Raw genomic sequence first — 23973 nt, 5'->3', positions numbered from 1 at the left:
TTTACAGGCATGCATTTATTGTTGTAAAAGTTTTTTTACATATCTACCAGAAAATGACAGGCTATCATTTCACATATTTCAGTTCTCTACCGCCAATACCCATATAGATAAAACATTGAATAAGGAAACATGAAGAAGTGCATAAAAGATCTTTATTAAAAGACATTTATTCTTCAGTTTCAGACTCCTCATCCTGGCTGATCTGGAAGTAGCGAAGCTCATAGGTCTCCTTGTTTGATGCAACTACACGTAACCAGTCAAGCAGACTGTTCTTCTTGAGGTATTTCTTTGTGAGGTACTTTAGGTACCTTTTAGAAAACTGCTTTTCCGAAACCACGTTAATTTTGTTCTTTTGACGTTCAATATGAACAACGTTCCCAAGATTTCCAGTTTTCCCATTGATCTTCACTCACTACTTGAGAAATTGTTCAAAGTTGGTAGAGTCAAAGATGCCATCTTCTACAGGATGTGTAAGATCCAGAGTGAACCTCCAGGTATCCTTTTTGGATTTCTTCACCGTTGGTGTCCTTTTCACCTTTTGCGGCGCCATCTTCTCTAGCTGAGCCTTCTCAAAGAGCCTTCCTACACTTTAAGGAAAAAGGGCATTCTTTCTCCTTAAAGTGAAGTGCACATTTTGTGCAGAGAGGACAACTGGTTCACAAGATGCATAAAAGAGGTCATCTATGTCATAATGGAACAATGATCCCTGGGGGCCTTCATCACTATCTTTATTTTACATATAATGCATTTTTAACATCTCTGCCCTGAATTTTTGCTGGACCAGGGTTTTTGTTTAATCTTATGAACGTTTTAACAAAGGTCCAGTCTGGATGGCCACTTTTGGGGTTTTGTTGAAACATCCACAAGGTCAAGCAAAATCTTCCCCTTGTGGATGTTTAAATTCCCCAGCATATGGTTGGGTAAGTGATCGCATTTTTCACTGGGCTGACTGAACATTCTTCCACTTTAGTAAAGCATTGTCACTCTCCGGCCTTTCTTCATCTGAGCAACCTTCCCAAACATTAAACAATTTAGACAATTAATACCTAAATAGGACAGTCAGTTTATGAATTATTTGGATATAGTGTATTAATCAGTCAATTGACCAATGGTAGCACATTTATTTGTCAGTTAGAGAACCCATTCAGCATTACTGCCCTGAAACTAGATCACAGCATGTGAGATAGGGAAATATTAACTTGATTCTGAGAATTCTGAGATAGGAATTTTGCATTGTGACAGTGCATTTCGCAAGCCATTCATTCAGGAAGCTCTATATATGACAAATAAAATGGCAAAGGAAATGTTATTTGATTTAGGTCATAATGTTACTTTTTATATCTTTTAATGTTTAAGTAGATGGTACAATGTACAGATGAGGCACACATTATTCCCAAATATCTAGTTGGGACATCTCTCTCTTCATTTCCATTTCTATTTAAGAAGATGCTGATAACAGAATTGCTAAACTGTTGGAAGGGTCTGTTTGTTTGAAGTCATTGAAAGTAAATGTGACATAACCTTGCAAACAAGTTAAGTATAAATGGTGGAATGTTCTGTGTTCATTTTATTGAATTCACTGATATGGGTCTACTTACAGATTTAAAGAGCAGTTACAGCCAAGCTGCAATAGGAATCAATTAGGTACTAGTGCTTTCAAGTAAACATTGCATCTGTCCTAACTTCATCACAATTTTAATAGCAATACTATTGTATTTCCAGGTTTTACTGGTCAGGTTTTACTGGCTGCCACCCGCCACTTTCCTCATATTCCTCATCAGCTGCAGGGTAATGACTCTGGCCACACCCATTCCCAGCCCTGGGGCTGGTATAGGGGGCACCTTATTTAAAGTTTTTAAGCCTGTGCCTCTGTAGCTGTGATATGATTTTCCTGCAGAAAAAGTGTTCTGGTATCATTGTCTATTTATTCCTATGGCTGCCTTTTTCTGTATTTTACCTTTACTATCTGCTGCCTGTGAGGTGAATGATCTTAAGGAGAGACCAAATACAGTGCTTGCTATGATAACTGGTGGATAGTGATATCCGTATCCGTCTCTATGGTGAGTGTATGGTATCAATCAAACATTTATGTCAAATAGATCAATAAATATAGATAATATACATATAAATCATAAAAAAACTCCCAGTAGGTAATTAAATAGGTGCAATATGGTGCATATGTGACTGGTGAATAAAAGACTTTTTAAAACCAAGCACAATAAACAATGGTGGAATAAAATTCAATAATAAATAGTCCAGAGCAAATAGTGACTTTAGTGCTCAAGAATTTAAATAAAGTCCTTAGTGAAGGTGAGTCTTCAAATTCGAAGGTGCTGAGTGCTCTGATGTGATTGACCGTATGATCGGTTGCTTGCCAGTGTGAGTAAGTAGATTGGATCACTTACCAGATCTAGTGGGTCCTATATGCCATATGGCATTAGAACCATTTGCGCTTTGAGAGCCCCCTGGGCTCAATAGGTGTTCCCCCTTTAGGTGGTCCTATGGGCTGCTGATGGCTCCTTTAGGCTCCGGGGTGATCGACCAAATATGTGGTATGTAGGAGAAAAAAGCTCCAGATAGTGTAGTATTTTCAAGTAAAGCATAGTTTATTTCCAATAAACGGGTAAATGTTGCATAAAATAAGGTTAAAACATCACTGGTGGTATAGCGGTGCGGGCTGCTCGCCCTCCTCGCAGAGTGGCGGGCTAGCTTCCGGCTTGCGTTCCACATAGACGTGACGTGATGACGCTATGCGGTCCAAACTGATGCGTTTCGTCACTTCCAGTGACATCCTCAGAGTTACAAACTCCCATCTTGATTCTCTCATTACTGTAAGGTACCTCAACTCTCTATTTCTTTGGGTTCTCTAGCTATATTGTACAGTCATAGTATATTGTTTCATGTGCAAAGCTAACCATAGATGTGAAAAATTTTGAATGAAAATTCTTAAAAAAGAATGTTCTAAAATAGTTTTTTAGTTTTTCTAATCATTAGTGGGTCAACTAGATATTCATTTTCGACCAACCTGACAAGAAAACTCAAATAAGCAGGTCATTTGCAGGTCAGTGTATGTGGTTGTAATTCAATAAAGTCCATTTATTTTAAAATAAAATGTGAAAAGCAAACAAAATCTTTCGACATTCAAATGTTCTGAGAATTTTCATAGAAAGTTTCCAAGATTCTCTATTCATCTAGGGGCAACTTTATGTCTTGGTGGTAACCTAGCATCAGTGGACCTGCTTGCCATAAGAGAACGGGGTTAACTAATAGGTAAGTTACACTAACCCGCTGTTTACTCTGATTGAAGTGTCTGTGTGCAACCTAATGCTAAAATTCTGCCTTGAGATGACACAATAATGTAAATCCTGGTGTCGTCTCTTCAGGTTTCAGGTTGGGTTCACAAAATTCTAACACAAATCAATCTCTGTGCAGACTCTAGTAACTTGCTACAAAATTAAAATGTACAATCCAATCACTGGGAAAAAGCAGGCCAAACAAATGTTCCCCCCCTGACTATGGCAAACTAATGACTAGTAACAAGCCAAATGTACCTGAGTTCTGTCTAAGATTGGCTTTCTGAACATTGCTAAAACTTGGGTGCCAAATCAAAATTTCTAGGCTAATAGGGGAAGGAATTGCCAAACAATTGTAATGGGGGGGGGGGGGCTGACACTGCCAAAGGGAACATATACCAAAAGCAAAAGAAAATAAATCTTCTTGGCAGGGAGCAGTGATTTTATTAATGCTTAAAATAAAACATTAAATATGTACAATTATTTTAAAAAGCATATTTAAGGAATACTTTTAAGCTGCATGTGAAGTTGCACATCTGTATGACGTATACAACCTACTACAGCAAAACTGACATTTTTGCATGGGGTCTCCCCAAATTCTATGCCAGACCAGAAAGAAAGGGTAATTGTGTAGCGCCTTCCTTAACCACTTAAGGACCTTGAAGGTGTTACCCCCTTAATGACCAGGCCATTTTTTGCGGTAAGGCACTGAGCTAATTTAACTGACAAATACGCGGTCGTGCGACGCTGTACCTAAATAAAATTGATGTCCTTTTTTTCCCACAAAGAGAGATTTATTTTGGTGGTATTTGATCACCTCTGCATTTTTTATTTTTTTGTGCTATAAACAAAAAAAAAAGCGACAATTCTGAAAAAAAACTTTACTTTTTGCTATAAAACATTCCCAATAAAGAAAAATTCAAAATCCATTTTTTTCATCAATTTATGCCAATATGTATTCTGATACATATTTTTGGTAAAACAAATCCCAAAAAGTGTATATTGATTGGTTTGCACAAAAGTTATCGCGTATACAAACGCCTGTTTGCCTAGGGGATGCTTTATAACTGTGTGGGGAATGTACTTACTGGATGAACACAGAGACCTGTGTTCATCACTGACAGAACAGTGATGTGCTGTGTTTACTTCGGCAGACCGCCATTCTGTCCCCAAGGGGAGTGATCACAGGTGCCCAGCCAACATCGTGTCCGCCAGACCCACCGATTGGCTCTCCCTCGCGCCCCCCCACTATCTGCTACACGAAACGACATACAGGTACATCATTTCGTGCAACAGAGCCGACCTGCTGCAGTATAAATACAGCGGCTGGTCGGCAAGTGGTTAATCATACCAGACCACATGCCCTTAACATGAGGAAGTACCTTGCACCCCCTATTCGTGACATCTGTACACCTGGGTTCCCAGCCTCACCCCACTTGCACCCCCCTTGCAAAGCAATTTGTTAACATGTGGATGACCACCACGACCTCTTCCCCGCAACCCTATCCCAAGGTTGTGAGAGTCTGTGGATGGGAGCTTACTGGAATCTGGAAGCCCCCTTTAAAAGTCAGAGTGCCCCCAGATACCGGCCCTCTATACACAAATGACCAAGGGGTAAATAGTACCTCTTTTCAGTCACAAACAACGTGCAAACAGTAAATAAAGACACACACTTTTGACAAGTGCTTGATTTAAAAAAAAAATCACTCATTGTAGATCTATCATCAATCACATTGACCGTCGCTGTCGATTTACATAAATCACACCTGGTGACCCGCTAAAACAAAAACACATTAATCTGCCTGCGCCCACTGACCACCACTGTGACCATGGCCATATTTGGTCAATGACATTAACATAACTTATGTAGTAGTTTTACTGAATGTTACAAAAATGCATGTTCATTTTGGGGCATGTTTATTTTAGGGCATTCCAATGCACCTAGTCAGTGCACAATAATGCTTGTATGGTTTGGTACTTGTCTTTCTTTTGTTTTTAGTGCCATAGGCAGTGCACATGAGAAATAAATTCTAAAAGCAAGAGGAACTACCTCTTAGCATTTAAGACTTTAATGGAGTCACCTTTATCTCATGAAAAAAAAAAATCTATTTCATATTAATGCAGTTTTTATGCATATAATCTGAATGTTTGATAAGAAAATGACTGGGAGGAAAGAAAATTAACACAGTATAACAAATCATGAAGCTTAGTGAATTAGCCCTTTACCATGCAAGTTCTTTCTATAAAAACCTCAATTCCTTTTTATGGCTGACAAAGGTCACCCTAACAAGTCCACTCTTGAAGAGCTTTTTACTACAATTTAGTTATGAAACAATATTTTATAGAACATACATATCTTAGTGTGATATAACATTTTTTAATAAAATTTAATAAAAATGTTCAGTTGTATCTGCCTTTCTCAGAGGTAAATATTAAACAATTTGAAAGTGATCTTCACTGTTCATCAATTCTAAAAAAAAAAAAAAATGATGTGGCCATAGAACTTTAGATAGTATTGTATAAATTAAATAAAATGAAACACAAAAAAGCTGAATATAACAGAAAAGAACATTTAGGAATGCTGTGGCTGCATGACACCATCAAAAAGAGCACAGTCTAATTGGGACTTTTCAAACAGCTTTCCTGTCAGTTTTGTCAGAAAAGTCATGTTTTTCATGAGCCCTTTCTTCGTTTTCAATGAACCATGAGCCATTTAATCACTGGTCCATGTTTCCTTGCTTTTCAGTACAAGTAGATGGTATGGCACATGACCAAAAGTTATGCCAGAATTTCTGGTTAATTGAGTGCATGACTGCTATTAAATATCATTAATAGTACTAGACTACTAACACTCTTTAATGTCCTTAAGATCGATGCATTTGAAAACGAGCACTAAGAATGCATGTAGTGGTTTTTAAAATGTTCTTCTTTATGACTTCTACAAAAGCATTTATTTTATTCAATGACTTTAGTAGTTAAAATAAACTCATGATTTCTCAGGTATTGTCTCTGTTATCATCCTTCATTAGTCATACTCATACATTCTGTATGTATGGAGATACTTAAATTAATGAAAAAACATATTTTTTCCAAGCAATAGAATAAACATTGACATTTGAAAGTTCAAGTTTAGTCAAATAGTACCAAACTGCATAAGATGTGGTTTTGTCAAGGATGATACTTTCCTAGGGATGATCAAAAAAGAAAAAGAGAAAAAAAATTATATATATATATATATATATATATAGTATCTCACAAAAATGTTGTAAATATATTTTGTGTGGCCACCATTATTTTCCAGCACTGCCTTAACCCTCTTGGGCATGGAGTTCCCCAGAGCTTCACAGGTTGCCACTGGAGTCCTCTTCCACTCCTCCATGATGACATCATGGAGCTGGTGGATGTTAGAGATCTTGTGCTTCTCCACCTTCCATTTGAGGATGCCCCACAGAAGCTCAATAGGTTTAGGTCTGGAGACATGCTTGGTCAGTCCATCACCTTTACCTTAAGCTTCTTTAGCAAGGCAGTGGTCATCTTGGAGATATATTTGGGGTCATTATCATGTTGGAATACTGCCATATGGCCCATACTCCGAAGAGAGAGGGTCATGCTCTGCTTCAGTATGTCACAGTACATGTTGGCATTCATGGCTCCCTCAATGAATTGTAGCTCCCCAGTGCCGGCAGCACTCATGCAGCCCCAGATCATGACACTCCCACCACCATGCTTAACTATAGGCAAGACACACTTGTCTTTGAACCCCCCACCTGGTTGCTTCCACACATGCTTCACACCATCTGAGCCAAATAAGTTTATCTTGGTCTCATCAGACCACAGGACATGGTTCCAGTAATCCATGTCCTTAGTCTGCTTGTCTTCAGCAAACTGGTTGCAGGCTTTCTTGTGCATCATCTTTAGAAGAGGCTTCCTTCTGGGACGACAGCCATGAAGACTAATTTGATGCAGTGTGTGGCGTATGGTCTGTGCAATGACAGGGTGACCCCCCCACCCCTTCAACCTCTGCAGCAATGCTGGCAGACTCATACGTCTATTTCCCAAAGACAACCTCTCGATATGATGCTGAGCATGTGCACTCAACTTCTTTCTTCGACCATTGTGAGTCCTGTTCTGTGTGTAACCTGTCTTCTTAAACCACTGTATGATTTTGGCGATCGTGCTGAAGCTCAGTTTCAGGGTCTTGACAATCTTCTTATAGTCTAGTCCATCTTTAGGTAGAGCAAATATTATTTTTTTCAGATCCTTTGACAGTTCTTTGCCATGAGATGCCATGTTGAACTTCCAGTGACCAGTATGAGAGCGCGAGAGCGATAACACCAAATTTACCACACCTGCTCCCCATTCACACCTGAGACCTTGTAACACTAACGATGAATTAAAGTGGGAGCTGCGAGCCAGGCCTTCTCGTCCAACATCAGTACCTGACCTCACAAATGTGCTTCTGGAAGAATGGTCAAACATTCCCATAGACACACTCCTAAACCTTGTGGACAGTCTTCTCAGAAGAGTTGAAGCTGTTATAACTGCAACAGGTGGACCAGCTTAATATTGAACCCTAAGGACTAAGAATGGGATGCCATTAAAGTTCATGCACGTGAAAAAATATATATAATATATATATATAATATATATATACATATAAACTTACACACATATATACGTATATATATATATATATATATATATATATATATATATATATATATATATATATATATACATATATATATATATATATATAAATATATATATATATATATATATATAAATATATATATATATATATATATATATATATATATATATATATATATATATATATATATATATATATATATATATATATATACTCCTTCAGCTATGTGGTAATATTTTTAGCTAGAGCTTATCTGTGTTGAACCCAGAATCCTACCTGTATATACCTACAAAATACAAACTAGGGAACCACCCTGTACTATAGCCACCTGGTCTAATCAGATACCACACAGTAGCTAACAGCCATTCTGATGTGAACCTTAATCAGGGCTGGTGATATGAGGGAAGAGGGAATACAGGAGGTCTGTGGGGATCTCACTCATCATTGATTGTGACAGTACATCAAAAGGTGAGATGAAAATGAAATTCTTGTTAACAAGCCTATCATAACAAATATATCATCATTATATAAATTAGTGCTGCCATTAGCAATGACATACGAGCTGGCATTACAAGAGGCTAGGCACTGAGTGTGCTTATAGGTAAAGCAGTGGGTAATTTTCCACTGCTGAACAAGGCATTTTGGCATTGCTGTAAGAGAACAATTTTGCTGCCAATGCTTAATCTGTTACACAGGCATTTTCAAAACCTATTCTGTCTTGTAAATTGAAGGGGATTTTTACAAAATTGTTAAAAAGGAATGAACAGAATTATTACGTTGGGCATGATAGTTTAACCACTTCCATACAGTGCAGTTACACCCCCTTCCTGCCCAGACCAATTTTCAGCTTTCAGTGCTCTCACACTTTGAATGATAATTACTCAGTCATGCAATGCTGTACCCAATCACATTTTTTATATTTTTTTTCACACAAATAGAGATTTCTTTTGGTAGTATTTAATCACCACTGGGTTTTTTATTTTTTGCGATATAAGTGAAAAAAAAAGCGAAAATTTAAAACATTTTGTTTTAGTTTCTATTACACAATTTTGCAAATAAGTATTTTTTTTTCCATAAATTTGGGCCAAAATTTATACTATTACATATCTTTGGTAAAAATAACCCAAATTAGTTGTTATTATTTAGTCTGCGTGAAAGTTATGAAAGTTATAGAGTCTACAAGCTATGTTGCCAATCATTGAAAATTTATCACACCTAATCACACCTGATGTACCAATGGCTTATCTCAATTCTTGAGGCCCTTAAATGTCAGGACAGTACAAATACCCCCCAAATGACCCGTTTTTGGAAATTTGACAGTCCAGGGTATTTAGTAAGAGGCATGGTGAGTTTTTTAAAGTTGTAATTTGTTCCCACAATTCTTGGGAAATTTTTTTCTTTTACACAAAATTGCCATAATAACAAGTTATTTCTCACACACAGTATATGCATACTTGCAATTATACCACAAAATACATTCTGCTATTCCTCCTGAGTATGGCAATACCACATGTGAGAGACTTTTACACAGCCTGGCCACATACAGCGGCCTAACATGCAAGGAGCACCGTCAGGTGTTCTAGGAGCATAAATTTCACATATAATTTCCTAGCGACCTATCACACTTTTGAAGGTCCTGGAGCACCAGGACAATGGAATTACCCACAAAACGACCCCATTTTGGAAAGCAAACACCCCAAAATTTATTCTATGAGGCATAATGAGTCTTTTGAACATGTCATTTTTTTCCACAAGTTTTTGGAATATGTGGAAAGAAAATGAAAACATATTTTTTTTTACACAAAGTTATCAATTTATAAGATATTTCTAACACATAGCAAGTGTATAGCAAAAATTACACCCCAAAATACATTCTGCTACTCCTCCTGAATATAGCGATAGCACATATGTGGGACTTTGTCACAGCATAGCCACATACAGAGGCCCGACATGCAAGGAGCACCGTCAGGTGTTCTAGGAGCATAAATTACACATATAATTTTCTAACGGCCTATCACAATTTTGAAGGCCCTGGAGCACCAGCACAAGGGGATTACCCACAAAATGACCCCATTTTGGAAAGGAAACACCCCAATGTATATTCTATGAGGCATAATGAGTCTTTTGAACATGTCATTTTTTTCCACAAGTTTTTGGAAAATGTGGAAAGAAAATGAAAACACATTTTCTCTTACGTCCTCCGACAGTCGCCGCCTCTTCATATTCGTCACATATGGGGTATTAGACTTTGCTCCGAAGGAGTAGCTAGGCAACAGAATATGTTAACAATAAAGCTTTTAACATATCCCACCCTCAAGGGGTGGTCCCCTCAGTCAATACCCTCCTACTTCCTGCAACCATATCTCAGTTTTAATGTCTAGCTTGTCAGGAGTGGCTGGCTCTCTCTGTGCTGGGACTTTCTGTCCCAGACTCTTTCTTCTTTTTAATATTTTGTTTGAGTTTTTCTCTCTACCTTTATTTAGCTGTTATTTTGTCAGCGTTAGTTAGTTCTTCGGATGAAGAGGATCATGCGGACTGGGTCTCGGGCTGATCCCCCTGGTCGCAGGTCGTGGGTCAGTGGCTTCCCAGTCTGCCATCGAGCGTTCAACCAGGTAACGCTCCTGGCATAGTGAACGACCCATCCCTGTTCGGTGCAGGGATGATTGGTGAGGTGGCTACCTCACTGGACGCTGTGCGGTTTCTTAACCCCCATTTTGTGCGTCTTGAATTGCGACTCTCCCTGCCTCATGTGCAGCGGCTTGTTCGCCTGTGCGGGTCCCCCACGCCATGTGAGGTAAGTGTATTTATGTGGGGACCTGTCTGTCTGGGGGGGTGTCAACCTGCCTCTATTCACACTGCTTGTCTCCCTATCTCTCGGCTGCATGCTGTGGGCTGCAAGGGGGGGGGGGGAGCTGTATGACACTGTGTGTGTCAGACTGGTCAGTGTGAGAAGCTGTGTGCTGTGGGGCATGTTTTTTTGGCATGTTTGGGCATATACAGCGATCGCTGCGGCGATCTGACATGTATCCTCATATTGGAATGTAATGTGTGTTTTAATGCACTGTGGAGCGGCGGTTTCGGCGCCAAACGACGCCATTTTGCCTACACCCGCTCCGGCCGCATGGTTTACATGCATGGCGGCCATTTTCTTGTAGCCTCCATAGGCTTACATAGAGCGCCCTGGCAGCATCACTTCCTCTTTCCAGGAACACCGATCGAGGCAGCAGCAGCGGTCTCCTCAGGTTTTATCCTTCTGTTCTTGCTATCCATTGCCTGTGTTCAGTTTGCATATTCCCTGTGGGGGTCTCATTGTGCTTGAGTGTGGTGCGGTGGGCTGCGCTTGCCGCGCTTGCTTAAAAGGGGCAGTTAACCCTTGGTTGTCTGGCATTACAGGGGCAATGGATTCTCAGGAGGGCAAATTTCCTACAGTATTGGTGGAAAGCCAGGGGACCGCTGTTTCCCCCCCAGGGGGGGATTTAGCCACTATTGTAGCTGGCCTTGCTGCTCAGGTGCAAATGCTGGTGGCTGCTCAATCTACTAAAAGGCCCAGAGTTGCTCTTTCCTCTGATTCTGAGGGTGAAGGTGATGGGGCTGTTCTGGCAGGGGCCTCCTTATCGGGGTCCCGCTCCTCTCTTGATCTAGTGGGGTCTGAGGTGGAGGCTGAAGTTGAGGGAGTTGATAATTCTCCCCCTGGCTCGCCTGAAGAGCTTGCAATCATGGATGAGTTGATTGCTTCCATTAAGCAAACGCTGCGTTTGCAGGACGAAGTGTGTCCCCCCGCTGCCTTGGCGGCTTATGGGACGCAGAGGAAACGCAGGACGCCGCAGGTTTTTCCCTGCAATGCTGATTTTCAGCGCGCTGTTAAGGATCAATGGCGCGATCTGCGCAAACCTTTTGCGGTACCAAGTAAATTCAAGCTGCGTTATCCTTTTTCGCCTGCCACTGATGAAAGGTGGTGTGTGCCTCCACCAGTGGATCATGCAATTGCGGTTTTGAACAAAGCCACTGCGATTCCTGCAGAGGGTTCCCCTGTTTTCCGTGATGCCACGGATAGGGGACTGGAGTCTCTTGCCCGTCATACTTATTCTGTTACGGGTTCTATGCTTAAGGCTCTGTTTGCTTCTCTCATGGCGGCCCAGGCGATCGCAAGTTGGACGCAGATGCTTAGGCGCGTCCTAGTGGCCGACTCGGCCTCGCCGGCGACCCTGGATATGGTGGATCAGATCCACCAGGGTGTCATGTATCTGTGTGATGCGGACCTGGACCTGATTCCGTTGGCTGCACGTGTGCACAGCGTGGCGGTGTTGTCTCGCCGCCTGGTTTGGTTAAAATGTTGGTCGGTGGACCAATCTTCACGTAAGACCTTAGCCAATCTGCCTTATGATGGGTCTCGCCTTTTTGGGGAGTCCCTGGATGTGTTGATTAAGGGGATCACCGGGGGTAAGAGCACTCTCTTGCCCCATTTCCCCAAGGCTAAGGGGGCTTCTGGGAAGAAGCATGCTAATTTTCGGCCCCCTCAGGGGTCCTTTCGTGCCTTTCGGCCGCACTACAAGGGCAAACCGTTCAAAGGTCAAGGCTCTCAGAAGAAGCCCTGGTCTGGTAAACAGAAGTCCGGCCAATCCGGACCTGCAGCCCATAACAGTTCGGCCTGAAGGGGCGCCCTCACCCAGTTTTGGGTGGGGGGACGCTTGCTCGGTTTTCTTCAGCCCTGGTTGGCCCGTGTGCGGGACAGATGGGTTCTGGAAATCGTTCGATCTGGTTACAAGATCGAGTTTCTCTCTCGGCCGTAGAGCAGATTTTTTCCCTCAAATCTTCAACTGTCTCCAGAGCGCTTGCGGGACCTGCACCTGGCGGTGCGGGACCTGAGGGCTCAGGGAGTGGTGGTTCCGGTGCCTCATCGGGACAGGTTTCGGGGGTTTTATTCCAATCTGTTCACCGTGCCCAGAAAGGAGGGCAAGGTTCGTCCGATTCTGGACTTGAAGGCTCTGAACCGCTCTGTGCGGGTTCGCAAGTTCCGCATGGAATCCCTGCGGTCGGTGGTGGCTGCCCTGGTTCCGGGGGAATTCATGGCCTCCATCGATTTGAAGGATGCGTACCTTCACATCCCCATATTCGAGGGTCATCAGAGGTACCTTCGATTTGCCATTGCGGAGGATCACTACCAGTTCGTGGCGTTGCCCTTTGGTCTCGCCTCGGCTCCGCGGGTCTTCACCAAGGTGCTTGCACCGGTTCTGGCATTATTGAGGGCCCAGGGCGTTTCTGTCCTGGGGTATCTGGACGACATTCTGGTTCGGTCTGCGACCAGCCAGGGTCTGGAGGAGGACCTGTCTGTCACGATGCAAACTCTGCAGGAGTTTGGTTGGACGATAAATTTTCCAAAGTCGACACTGAGTCCGTCGGTTCGTCTCCCCTATCTGGGAATGATACTGGACTCGGTGCAGGCGAAGGTCTTCCTGCCGGAAGACAAACTCAGGACTCTCCGGGAGGAAGTCAGGTCCCTCAGGGACGTTCCAAACTCGTCTCTGCGGACGTGTATGAGATGTCTGGGATTGATGGTCTCGGCCTTCGAGGCGATTCCTTTCGCACAGTTTCACACGCGGGGTCTCCAAGCGGAGATCCTGTCCAGGTGGGACGGGCGCCTCAATCTCTGGATCTTCAAATCTCGTTGAGTCTTCGCACCAGGGAAAACCTTCTGCGGTGGCTCCAGTCCCCGTTGGTGTCCGGGGGCAAGTCGTTTCGTCCGATCTCGTGGACGGTAATCACCACGGATGCCAGCCTGTCGGGCTGGGGTGGAGTTCTGGGCGTTCTGTCCGCTCAGGGGACTTGGTCGGAGGGGGAGTCTTCCCTTCCGATCAACATTCTGGAATTGCGTGCGATAAGTCTCTGTCTTCATCGCTGGACGGACCGGCTGCAGGGCTGCCCGGTTCGGGTGCAGACGGACAATGCCACGGCGGTGGCCTACATCAACCACCAAGGGGGCACCAGGAGTGCCCGAGCGGCTCGAGAAGTGGCCGACATTCTGTCTTGGGCCGAGACTCATGTCCCGGCGATAACGGCGGTTCACATTCCGGGAGTGGAGAACTGGCAGGTGGACTATCTGAGTCGCCAACCCTGGATCAGGGGGAATGGTCTCTCCATCCGGCTGTCTTCCAGATGTTGTGCGCGAAGTGGGGTCTTCCAGATGTGGACCTGTTCGCATCTCGTCTCAACAACAAGGTGAAGAGGTTCGTGGCAAGGACGCGCGACCCTCGGGCAGACGCGTCGGACGCGTTAGTGGCCCCGTGGCATCAGTACAGGCTGATGTACGCGTTTCCACCGATTCAGTTGCTGTCCAGGTTCCTTCGCAGGTTACACTCGGAACGCAACACGGTGATTCTTGTGGCACCGGACTGGCCTCGCCGGTCCTGGTACGCAGACCTCGTGAATCTGGCGGTCGACGCCCCGTGGCGTCTGCCTCTTCGAGACGATCTACTGTCTCAAGGACCGATATACCATCCTGCTTTACAGTCACTGGCTTTGACGGCCTGGCTGTTGAGACCGAGGTCCTGAAGGAGAGGGGTCTCTCTCCGGAGGTCGTTCATACTTTAATCAACGCGAGGAAGTCTTCCTCAGGGAAGGTTTATTACCGTACTTGGAAGGCCTATTTTGCCTGGTGTGAGTCCAGGGGGTTTTCACCCCGCACGTACTCGGTGTCCCGTGTGCTGTCTTTCCTTCAAACGGGTGTTGATCAGCGTTTGGCGCTGGCTACGATAAAGGGTCAGGTGTCTGCTCTGGCCGTTCTGTTTCAACGTCCCGTGGCTTCCAACCCATTGGTTGGCACCTTTGTTCAGGGTGTGCGGCATCTGGTTCCCCCGAGGCGGGATCCTCTGCCCCCTTGGGACTTGAATCTTGTTCTATCTGTGTTACAACGTGCTCCTTTTGAACAGATCAGGGAGATCTCGTTGTCTATGTTGTCCAAAAAGGTCGCCTTTTTGGTGGCGATCACTTCGGCTCGCAGAGTGTCGGAGCTGGCGGCTTTGTCCTGCAAGTCTCCGTACCTGGTTATTCATTTGGATAAGGTGGTCTTGCGACCTAATCCTTCTTTTCTTCCGAAACGAGTTTCGGAATTCCATCTTAATGAGGATATTGTCTTGCCTTCGTTGTGCACGAAGCCTAAACATCCAAAGGAGGTGAGATTGCACTCTCTGGATGTTGTTCGGGCGATAAGGGTTTACCTTAAATCGACTGAGTCTTTTCGAAAGACGGACTCCTTGTTTGTTCTTCCAGAGGGTCCTCGGAAGGGCATGGCGGCTTCGGCCTCTACCATCGCCAAATGGATCAGGCAGACCATTGAACAGGCCTATGCTTTGCAGGGGAAGGTTCCCCCTGTGCCTGTGAAGGCGCACTCTACTAGATCTCTGAGTACGTCTTGGGCCTGTCGTCATGGGGCTTCTGTGGCCCAGGTGTGTAAGGCGGCGACTTGGTCGACCGTGCACACTTTCACAAAATTCTACAAAGTAGATGTTCAGGCATCGGCGGATGCTTCCTTTGGCCGCAAGGTTCTTAGTGCGGCTGTTCCCTAGGGTCCCTTGTTGGGGACTCCTGGCTGTTGGGATAAGTTTTGTATCCCCTGGTTTTTTTGTCTTTTCCTGGGTTGTTGCTCCTGTTGAGCACTTGTTTTTTTGCTGTTGCCCAGCTGGTTTCCTTCCTTTGGTAAGGTTCCTTCTTTGATGCGGAGACTGCGTTGCCTTTCGGCGCGGATGCGTTTCCCACCCCTCATGTTTGCACTGCTTTGGGACGTCCCCATATGTGACGAATATGAAGAGGCGGCGACTGTCGGAGGACGTAAGAGAAAACGGAATTTTTGTAAAATCTTACCTGTAAAATTCCTTTCTCTGAGTCCTCCGACAGTCGCCGCCCCCGCCCCTCTTTTGGGGTTTGATTGTATACTCTACTGCTATTCCACTAAAACTGAGATATGGTTGCAGGAAGTAGGAGGGTATTGACTGAGGGGACCACCCCTTGAGGGTGGGATATGTTAAAAGCTTTATTGTTAACATATTCTGTTGCCTAGCTACTCCTTCGGAGCAAAGTCTAATACCCCATATGTGACGAATATGAAGAGGCGGCGACTGTCGGAGGACTCAGAGAAAGGAATTTTACAGGTAAGATTTTACAAAAATTCCGTTTTTTTTTACACAAAGTTGTCAATTTATAAGATATTTCTAACACATAGCATGTACATAACAAAAATGACACTCCAAAATACATTCTGCTACTCCTCCTGAGTATGGTGATACCACATATGGGAGACTTTGTCATAGCATAGTCACATACAGAGACCCAACATGCAAGGAGCACCGTCAGGTGTTCTAGGAGCATAAATTACACATATAATTTCATTACAACCAATCACACTTTTGAAGGCCCTGGAGCACCAGGACAATGGAAACCCCAACAAAATGACCCCATTTTGGAAAGCAAACACCACAACACATAATCTAGGAGGCATGGGCTGCAGATAGGTACTCAGGTACTCTGATGAGCTGCAGATAGGTACACAGGTACTCTGATGGGCTGCAGACAGGTACTCAGGTACACTGATCGGCTTCAGAAAGGTACTCAGATACTCTGATGGGCTTCAGAGAGGTACTCGGTTATTCTCATGGGCTGGAGACAGGTACTCGGGTACTCTGGGCTAGAGACAGTTACTCGGGTACTCTGGGCTGCAGACAGGTACTTGGGTACTCTGAGCTGGAGACAGGTACTCGGGTACTCTGATGGGCTACAGAGAGGTACTCAGGTACTATGATGGGCTGCAGAGAGGTATTCAGGTACTCTGATGGGCTGGATACAGGTACCCGGATATTTTGATGGGCAGGAGACAGGTACTCAGGTACTCTATTGGGCTGCAGATAGGTACTCAGGTACCCTGATGGGCTGGATACAGGTACTCAAGTATTCTGATGGGCTGCAGATAGGTACTCTGAAGGGTTGGAGACAGATACTTGTGTACTCTGATGACAGGTACTCGGGTACTCTGATGGGCTGGTGACAGGTACTCGGGTACACTGATAACAGGTGCTTGGGTACTCTGATGGGCTGGTGGCAGGTACTTGGGTATGCTGATGACATGTTCTCGGGTACTCTGATGGGCTGCAGAGAGGTACTTGGGTACTCTGATGGGTGGCAGAGAGGTAATTGGGTTCTCTGATGGGGTGGAGACAGGTACTCGGGTACTCTGGGCTGGAGACAGGTACTTGGGTACTCTGATGGGATACAGAGAGGTACTCGGGTAGTCTTATGGGCTGGTGACAGGTACTCAGGTACTCTAATGACAGGTACACAGGTACTCCAATGACAGGTACTTGGGTACTCTGATGACAGGTACCTGAGTACTTGTCACCAGCCCATCAGAGTACCCAACTACCTGTCATCAGAGTACCTGTCATCAGAGTACCCGAGTACCTGTCACCCGCCCATCAGAGTACCCGAGTACCTGTCATCAGAGTACCTGATGGGCTGGTGACAGGTACTCGGGTACTCTGATGGGCTAGAGAAAGGTACTTTGATGGGCTAGTGACAGGTACTTTGATGGGCTAGTGACAGGTCCTCTTTATTGGGGGGGCAATCAGTGTGTTTTAGGGTGCACTGTAATCAGTAGCTAGCTGTTACCACAATTTCCTCCTCACACAGGATCAGTGTGTGAGGAGGAGAACACGGTAACAGCTAGTTACCGTGTTCTCTGTTGACTTTCTGTGACTAGCTGTGATTGAACACAGCTGGTCACATGTTAAAGAGTCATTTTCATTGGCTCTTTACCCTGATCAGGGATGGAGAGTGTTACTGGGGGCACGCAGGAGCGGCGTGCACAAGGAAAGTGCATGTGGCCGGCTGTTATTGGACACAGCCGGTCACATGGTAAAGAGCCATTTTTTTAATGGCTCTTTACATCGATCGGGGATGGGCTGTGTCCCGAGGGACATGCCGCTTCCCTAATTGCCGCATTGCGCGCCCCTGGGGGGGGTGGGGGGTGGGAGAGCAGCTGAAATGTGATATGACGTCCGCTCGGATCGAGAGAGTGTTCCTGCCAGCGTCATTTTACAATGCGCTGGTATTGAACTGGTTAAATAATAAAAATGACAAAGATGTTCTTCAGAGTTATATGCATTTTTGTTTTCTATATTGATATTTTCATTTTTGTTTTTTAAACTTTTATGGTCAAGGAAAGATTGGTTGCCTATAAATATGGGGCATAATAAAAAAGTGCAGCAGCTTCCCTCTTTTTCTGTCTTAACGCTCAACTCTGGGCACAATATGCTTCCCAGTGTTAAAGCAGTTAAGGACTCCACCTCCTGTGTTGAATGCTTTCTTTTACATCCCACATATCAACCTGTATACATACATGGGGAAACACAGCTTGCACTGATCTTATACAAATGAGTCAAGGTCCATCTCTCCTCTTCCTCCTGCAGTCAAGGGGAATGATTTCAGGAATTAACTAAACAGCATTGCATAGCACTGGGAAATAAAGTCCCTAGTGGAGACTGTGTCTGCCATCATGTTTAACACGTTGGGCATTGGGGATTGATTTCACTCCATTGATGGGCCCTGAGCCTGAATATAGTAAAATAGTATAGGCATTGGCAGAGAGAATTGTGCATATAGTTCCTCAAAGGAACAGAGAAATCCATCTTTAAAAATATGGTGCAGATGGGTTATACCATACTTGTGCCACCTCAGGGCTTGTTGCACTCCAGGTATTTGTCATTATTCCATATGGGGCTGGGGCGTGTGAAGCTAGTAACCTGCTGGATTTGTTTAGCCTCATTCCAAATTTTCTGAAAAAGGGTATAGGTAGGCAAGAGACAATTAGACTTGGCAAGGGCCATAGCCCCCAATCCTGTCAGTACATCTGTACCTTTGGTTGTATATTGTAGGATGTGCATATAGGAATCAGGAGGTAACTGGTCAGGGCAAAGGAGGAAGTCAGTCCCTCGCAAAGGTGTTGTAACTGCACAGCCAGGTAGAAAAGCCAAAGGTTAGACATGTCTAAGCCACCAGCATCCTTGGGTCTCTGTAGATATTCCAATTTCAGTCTGGGTACTTATTATGCCACAGCAACTGCCTGAAGATGGAATTTATTTAATGAAATACACCCAGTGGTATAACCACAGGAATGTTGTGCAGGAAGTATCATACTTGGGGCATAAAAATAATTTTGACTAAATTTACTTTGCCAGCCAAGGATAGCCAGAGCCTGTTTAAAATTTAGATTTTATCTCTAAAACAGTTTAGCTGGGGATTTATATTGAAACAGCAAAAGTCTACCATCTGAGGTGTAATCTGTATGCCCGGGTATTTAAATGAAGTGGACAAGAAGGAGCAATGGATTGTAAAGAGTTATTGTCCAGAAGCATTAATGCTGATTTGTCCCAGTTTATAAGAAGTCCCAAAGACTCTCCGAATTGGGCAATTGTGCTCAGAGCTGCTTCAAGAGAGTGTGAGGTATCTCCTAGTAGTAGCATAGTTTTATCAGCATAAAGCATGACTTTTCCTTGTAGTGCACCACATCTAAATCCAATTACATCAGGGTTCTATCTGATGGAAGCAGCCAAAAGCTTGATCACCAGTGCAAATAATAGGGTCAGCAAAGGACAGCCCTGACGAGGGCCTCTGACAAGTGGAAAAGCAGAAGAAATCCGCCCTAACACCCGGATGTCTGTCTTTGGATAACCATATAAAACTTTAACCCAGGAGGCAAAAACAGGGCCAAAGCCAAATTTGGAGAGGACAGCCCAAAGAAATGGCCACTTCATACTGTCGAAGGCTTTGGCTGCACCTAAAGGCAGTAATGCCTTATCACCCACATTTTCAGCACTGGCCTGTATGTTAAGAAACAACCTGTGGACTTTTGGTGCATAAAACTGGATTGATCCAATTGTATAATCATGGGGATTACCTTATTGAGATATAGGGCCAAGATCTTTGCCAAGATATTGATGTCACTTTGGAGTAGGGAGATCAGCCTATAAAACCTAGGTTAAATCAAGTCTTTGCCCTGTTTAAACAGGAGGATTATACTGGCTTTCCTCATAGAGTATGGTAAGGTAGTACGTTATCTAGCTGTATTCAACACCTTTAACAGAAATAGTGATATCCTCTCCCCATATTGCTTATAGACCTCTACTGGTAGGTCATCACCACCCGGCACTTTGCAGTTAGGGAATGTAGTGGGAGTAACCATCTGTAATTCCTCCAACATTAAGGGGGAATCAAGTATTCTCTGGTTTTGCATGGACAATTCCAGTAAGGAGATACTGTTCAGATAGGAAAAGATATCTTTGGGTGTGCATGTTTGTTTGAATTGATATAGGGAGGAATAAAAGGAAACTAGTTCTGTAAATATGGAATCTGGAGTAGTAACAAGCCCGCCATCCCCAGTCTGCCAGATGCCAATAGTGTCCACAGACTGCTGGCCCCCTAAAATCTTAGCCCCGTCTGTTCTCCCTCCTCATAGAATTTAGTTTTAGAGAAGAATCACTTCCTATCTCCTGAGAACAATACCAAATAGTCGAATGCCTCCAAAGCAGATAGCCAAGAACAATTCACAGAGTCTATAGGAATATCAATATATGCTTGCTCCAGTTGGTGTACCCGTTGTTGAAGCTCAGTACTTAGACCACATGTGTTGCATTTAATACGTGTATATTCATTATTTATGTTTCTTTAATTAGGCTATGGCTCTTTGCCACCGAGATTATCAGTTTCTTAAGAAGCTATCTGATGTGAAAAGAGTCAGCCTCATGGGATGTAATTGGCACAAACTATGTGAATAGCACACAAGGCATACATTGCTCTGAAGGGAATATTATGTATATTTAAATTTTTACTTTGTAATAGAGTTCTTTGTATTTTTATATATATGTGTGTGTGTGTGTCCCCCTCTTATACCAGTAAAGGCTAAAATTAGTTTTTTAGTGGTTATACTTAACATGTATGTGGTACACCACCAGCAGCGCTTCTTGTTTATATAGTAGAAAACCTGGAAGCTGATTGGTTTCTATGCAGAGCTGCACCAGATGTTGCACTCTCCAGTTTTAGCACCCCCCTTGGAGTTCTTCTTTAATATAACTTATCAACTGCATTAAAGTTTAAGGTGATTGGTTACTATCAACATCTGCACCAGATTCTGTGTGCACTCATTTTAATAAATCTCCCGCATAGTGTCATTTTCTGCAGCATTTTCTGTGATTCCAAGGCTGCTTGATGACTTACTCCCAAGGGGCATGTCCTTGACATACTTAGATCACAGATGTCAGTATGCCTGGAGTGGCAATGGACCTCGAAGCAGTGAGTTTGTGGGGGATAGCACTGGACATATGGTGGTAAAAGCTACCCCTAAATATTTTAAAAGGCCAAGGCAGTATTTTAAGTAGAATCTTGTATTAGGCTTTACTCCAAAAATCTGGAAAAAAAAGAACATTTACATTTTTTTCCCCCAGATTTTACATTTGAATGACCAAGTTCAAGTTTTCTGTGCTTGGTCAGGCTTATGCATTTCAGTACACAAGAAAAAGAAATGATACCTTTGAGCATATGGCCATATTGCATAAATCTATGATACAAATAAATTCTGCAGAAATTTATAGCAGTGAAATAAAATCTCCAAATTTGATTTTAGAAGAAACTTTACTTTTCAAGGTTCAAATTACACTTATAATGTAGCTATGTCTGTAGACACAATTCTAAGACTCAATAATAGCCCAGCATGGTTTTGTAGATTTTGTGTAATACGTGATTCAGAGATGAAAAACATTATTGTACGTTTTCTCCAAGAACTACCATTTCCTTCCATTAGCATGTTGCTAATGTGGTTGCTGCTCAAAAGTAAGTTCAATAACCTTACATGTCTCCACCTTAGTATAAATTATTTCTTCAGTGTTCTACATTTCTACAATGCTACTTAGTGCATATTAGGGGAGATACAGGCTTGGCTAATCTGTCTTTTAAATATTGCAAGCCCAAATTTTAGAGTTATTTACAGAGAGTAGATGGTGACTTGTATTTTCTAATGAAATTATCACTAAAAGCTATATTACTAACACCATCAATATGTTGATCTGCATCGTAGACACACTCAGACATGCTTTTATCTCTGGAAAACTGTAGGGCGCTAGCTAATAAGTCCAACTTTGTCAGTAGACTTAGTGAGATCTGAGGTTTTCCAGATGATTACGAATCTGTAGTTATCTAGGTTATCATGACAAATTAAATAAAAAAAAGAGTAACCTTTATGGTAAAAAAAGTATTAAACATATTGCGTCCAGCTGTTAAAATTACATTGGGAGGATGTTTAAATTCAGAAAATACTCAGAAATAGCAGGATCCTATAATACACATAAACAAGGGAGGTGTAGGAAAGTCATGCACTTACAGTAGACATGCATAATGGAAGTTAGCGCTTTTTCAACTCCATCACAAATCTTTAGACTCATATCTACCCAAAAATGGCTTAAAGAGATACTTTAAGGACTTACAGTGATGGATTGGAATTTTGCGTTTTATATTGTGTTTTTCTGTTTGATTTAGCACTAGAGGTATTTTTAGGTACACATTCACTTTAAGAGGGATTACAAGTATATTCATTTGAAAAGGTTTATCTTATGAGACACTAGCGCTGCATATTTGTATAATTAACAAAGTGATTGATAATACTTTTTAAAATTAAAATAACAAACATGTCATGCTTACCTGCTCTGTGCAATTGTTTTATACAGAGCAGCCCCAATCCCTCTCTACTCAGGACCCTGATGGTGTTCTTTGCTCCTCCCTCCCCCATTGTGTGCCCCTATTGCAATCTGCTCCTGTGTGTCCATTGTCGGGCCCAACCCGCACTCCCTCCTCACTGGCTATGATTGACAGCAGCAGGAGCCATTAGCTGCCACTGCTGTATATAAACCAATGAGGAGGAAAAGTCCAGAGAGCCTCTGCTCTCATGCACATTGCTGAATGCAGATCAGGGCTCAGGTAAGTATAATGGGGTGCTGAATGTATTTAGGTGAACAATTGTCTGCCTTTAGAACCAATTTAAATAAAAAAGTATGGTTTTTTTTTATTAAGAATGATAACAAATTATACACAAAATATATACAAAAATAAACAGAAATTATTAAATAGTAACAGAAAATAAAACCTGATTTAATTTAATTTGCTGCTAAAAATATACCGTAAGTTGCTTCCCGTAATGATTTTACTGTGACAGTCAAATTTTAGGTTTTCATTTATTTAAATAGAAATGTGCATATTGCAAAGCCTTGAAGTTTAAACTTTTGTGTTTTGCAATTACATTGAACAGCAACATCATCTGTCAATGCGAGCTGACAGGCTATCCGATGGGCTTCACCAACAATCAGTTAGTATTAACAAAAAGAGGTTGAATGGTTAATGCATTCAACAAAAACATCATGTAACCTGAATTAGGTTTAATGAACTATATAACTTCAATCTACCACTCTATGGATTATTTATTGCCTTTTTTAGACTTCATTGTACCCCTTTCTTTGGATTTTTTGATTATATTCTGCAAATCATGATTTCTTAATTTTCACTGGGATTAAAAAAAAAAATCAACCAGTCCTTTCTAGTTTGCCTAAATGTGAATCAAGGCACTTAGTTAGTTCTGTGAAATATCCATTCAGCAACTTGCATTAGGTTTAATGAACTATATACCTTCAATTTACCACACTATGGATTATTCAATGCCTTTGTGGAATTCATTGTATCCTTTTTTAAATCTATCTTCTGTTGCTTTTTATAGTTTTCTTTTGTTACATTTCAACAGAGGCAAAAAAAAATAAAAATCAAGCACTTATTTTTAGCTTGTACCACATGAATTTTGGCATTTGTCAAATTTAAGGCATTAGAAAAGGGATCCTCACACTACGGCCCTCCAGATGTTGCGGAACTACCCATGCCATGAGGCATTGTAAAACTCTGACATTCACAGACATGATTAGGTATGATGGGAATTGTAGTTACTGAACA

At 42.7% G+C, this 23973-nt stretch overlaps 1 protein-coding gene and 1 long non-coding RNA gene across 4 annotated transcripts in view; both read right to left on the bottom strand.

Annotated features, from left to right (window-relative positions):
• Positions 1–23973, bottom strand: part of LOC309544471 — a 1317369-nt gene that overhangs the window by 757952 nt on the left and 535444 nt on the right. The gene's annotated exons all lie outside the window — the stretch shown is intronic.
• On the bottom strand, positions 156–573 carry LOC309556497 (ribosomal protein eL22-like). The gene is given in 2 exon segments (XM_082258948.1): positions 156–409; positions 416–573. Coding segments are annotated over 2 exon segments (378 nt in total). The 5' UTR covers positions 551–573; the 3' UTR covers positions 156–166.

Source organism: Pelophylax lessonae (genome assembly GCF_965119305.1).
Source record: "Pelophylax lessonae genome assembly, chromosome: 1".
Classification (NCBI taxonomy): domain Eukaryota; kingdom Metazoa; phylum Chordata; class Amphibia; order Anura; family Ranidae; genus Pelophylax; species Pelophylax lessonae.
Note: the sequence above shows the minus strand (reverse complement) of the source record. Positions and strands in the feature narration are given on the sequence as shown.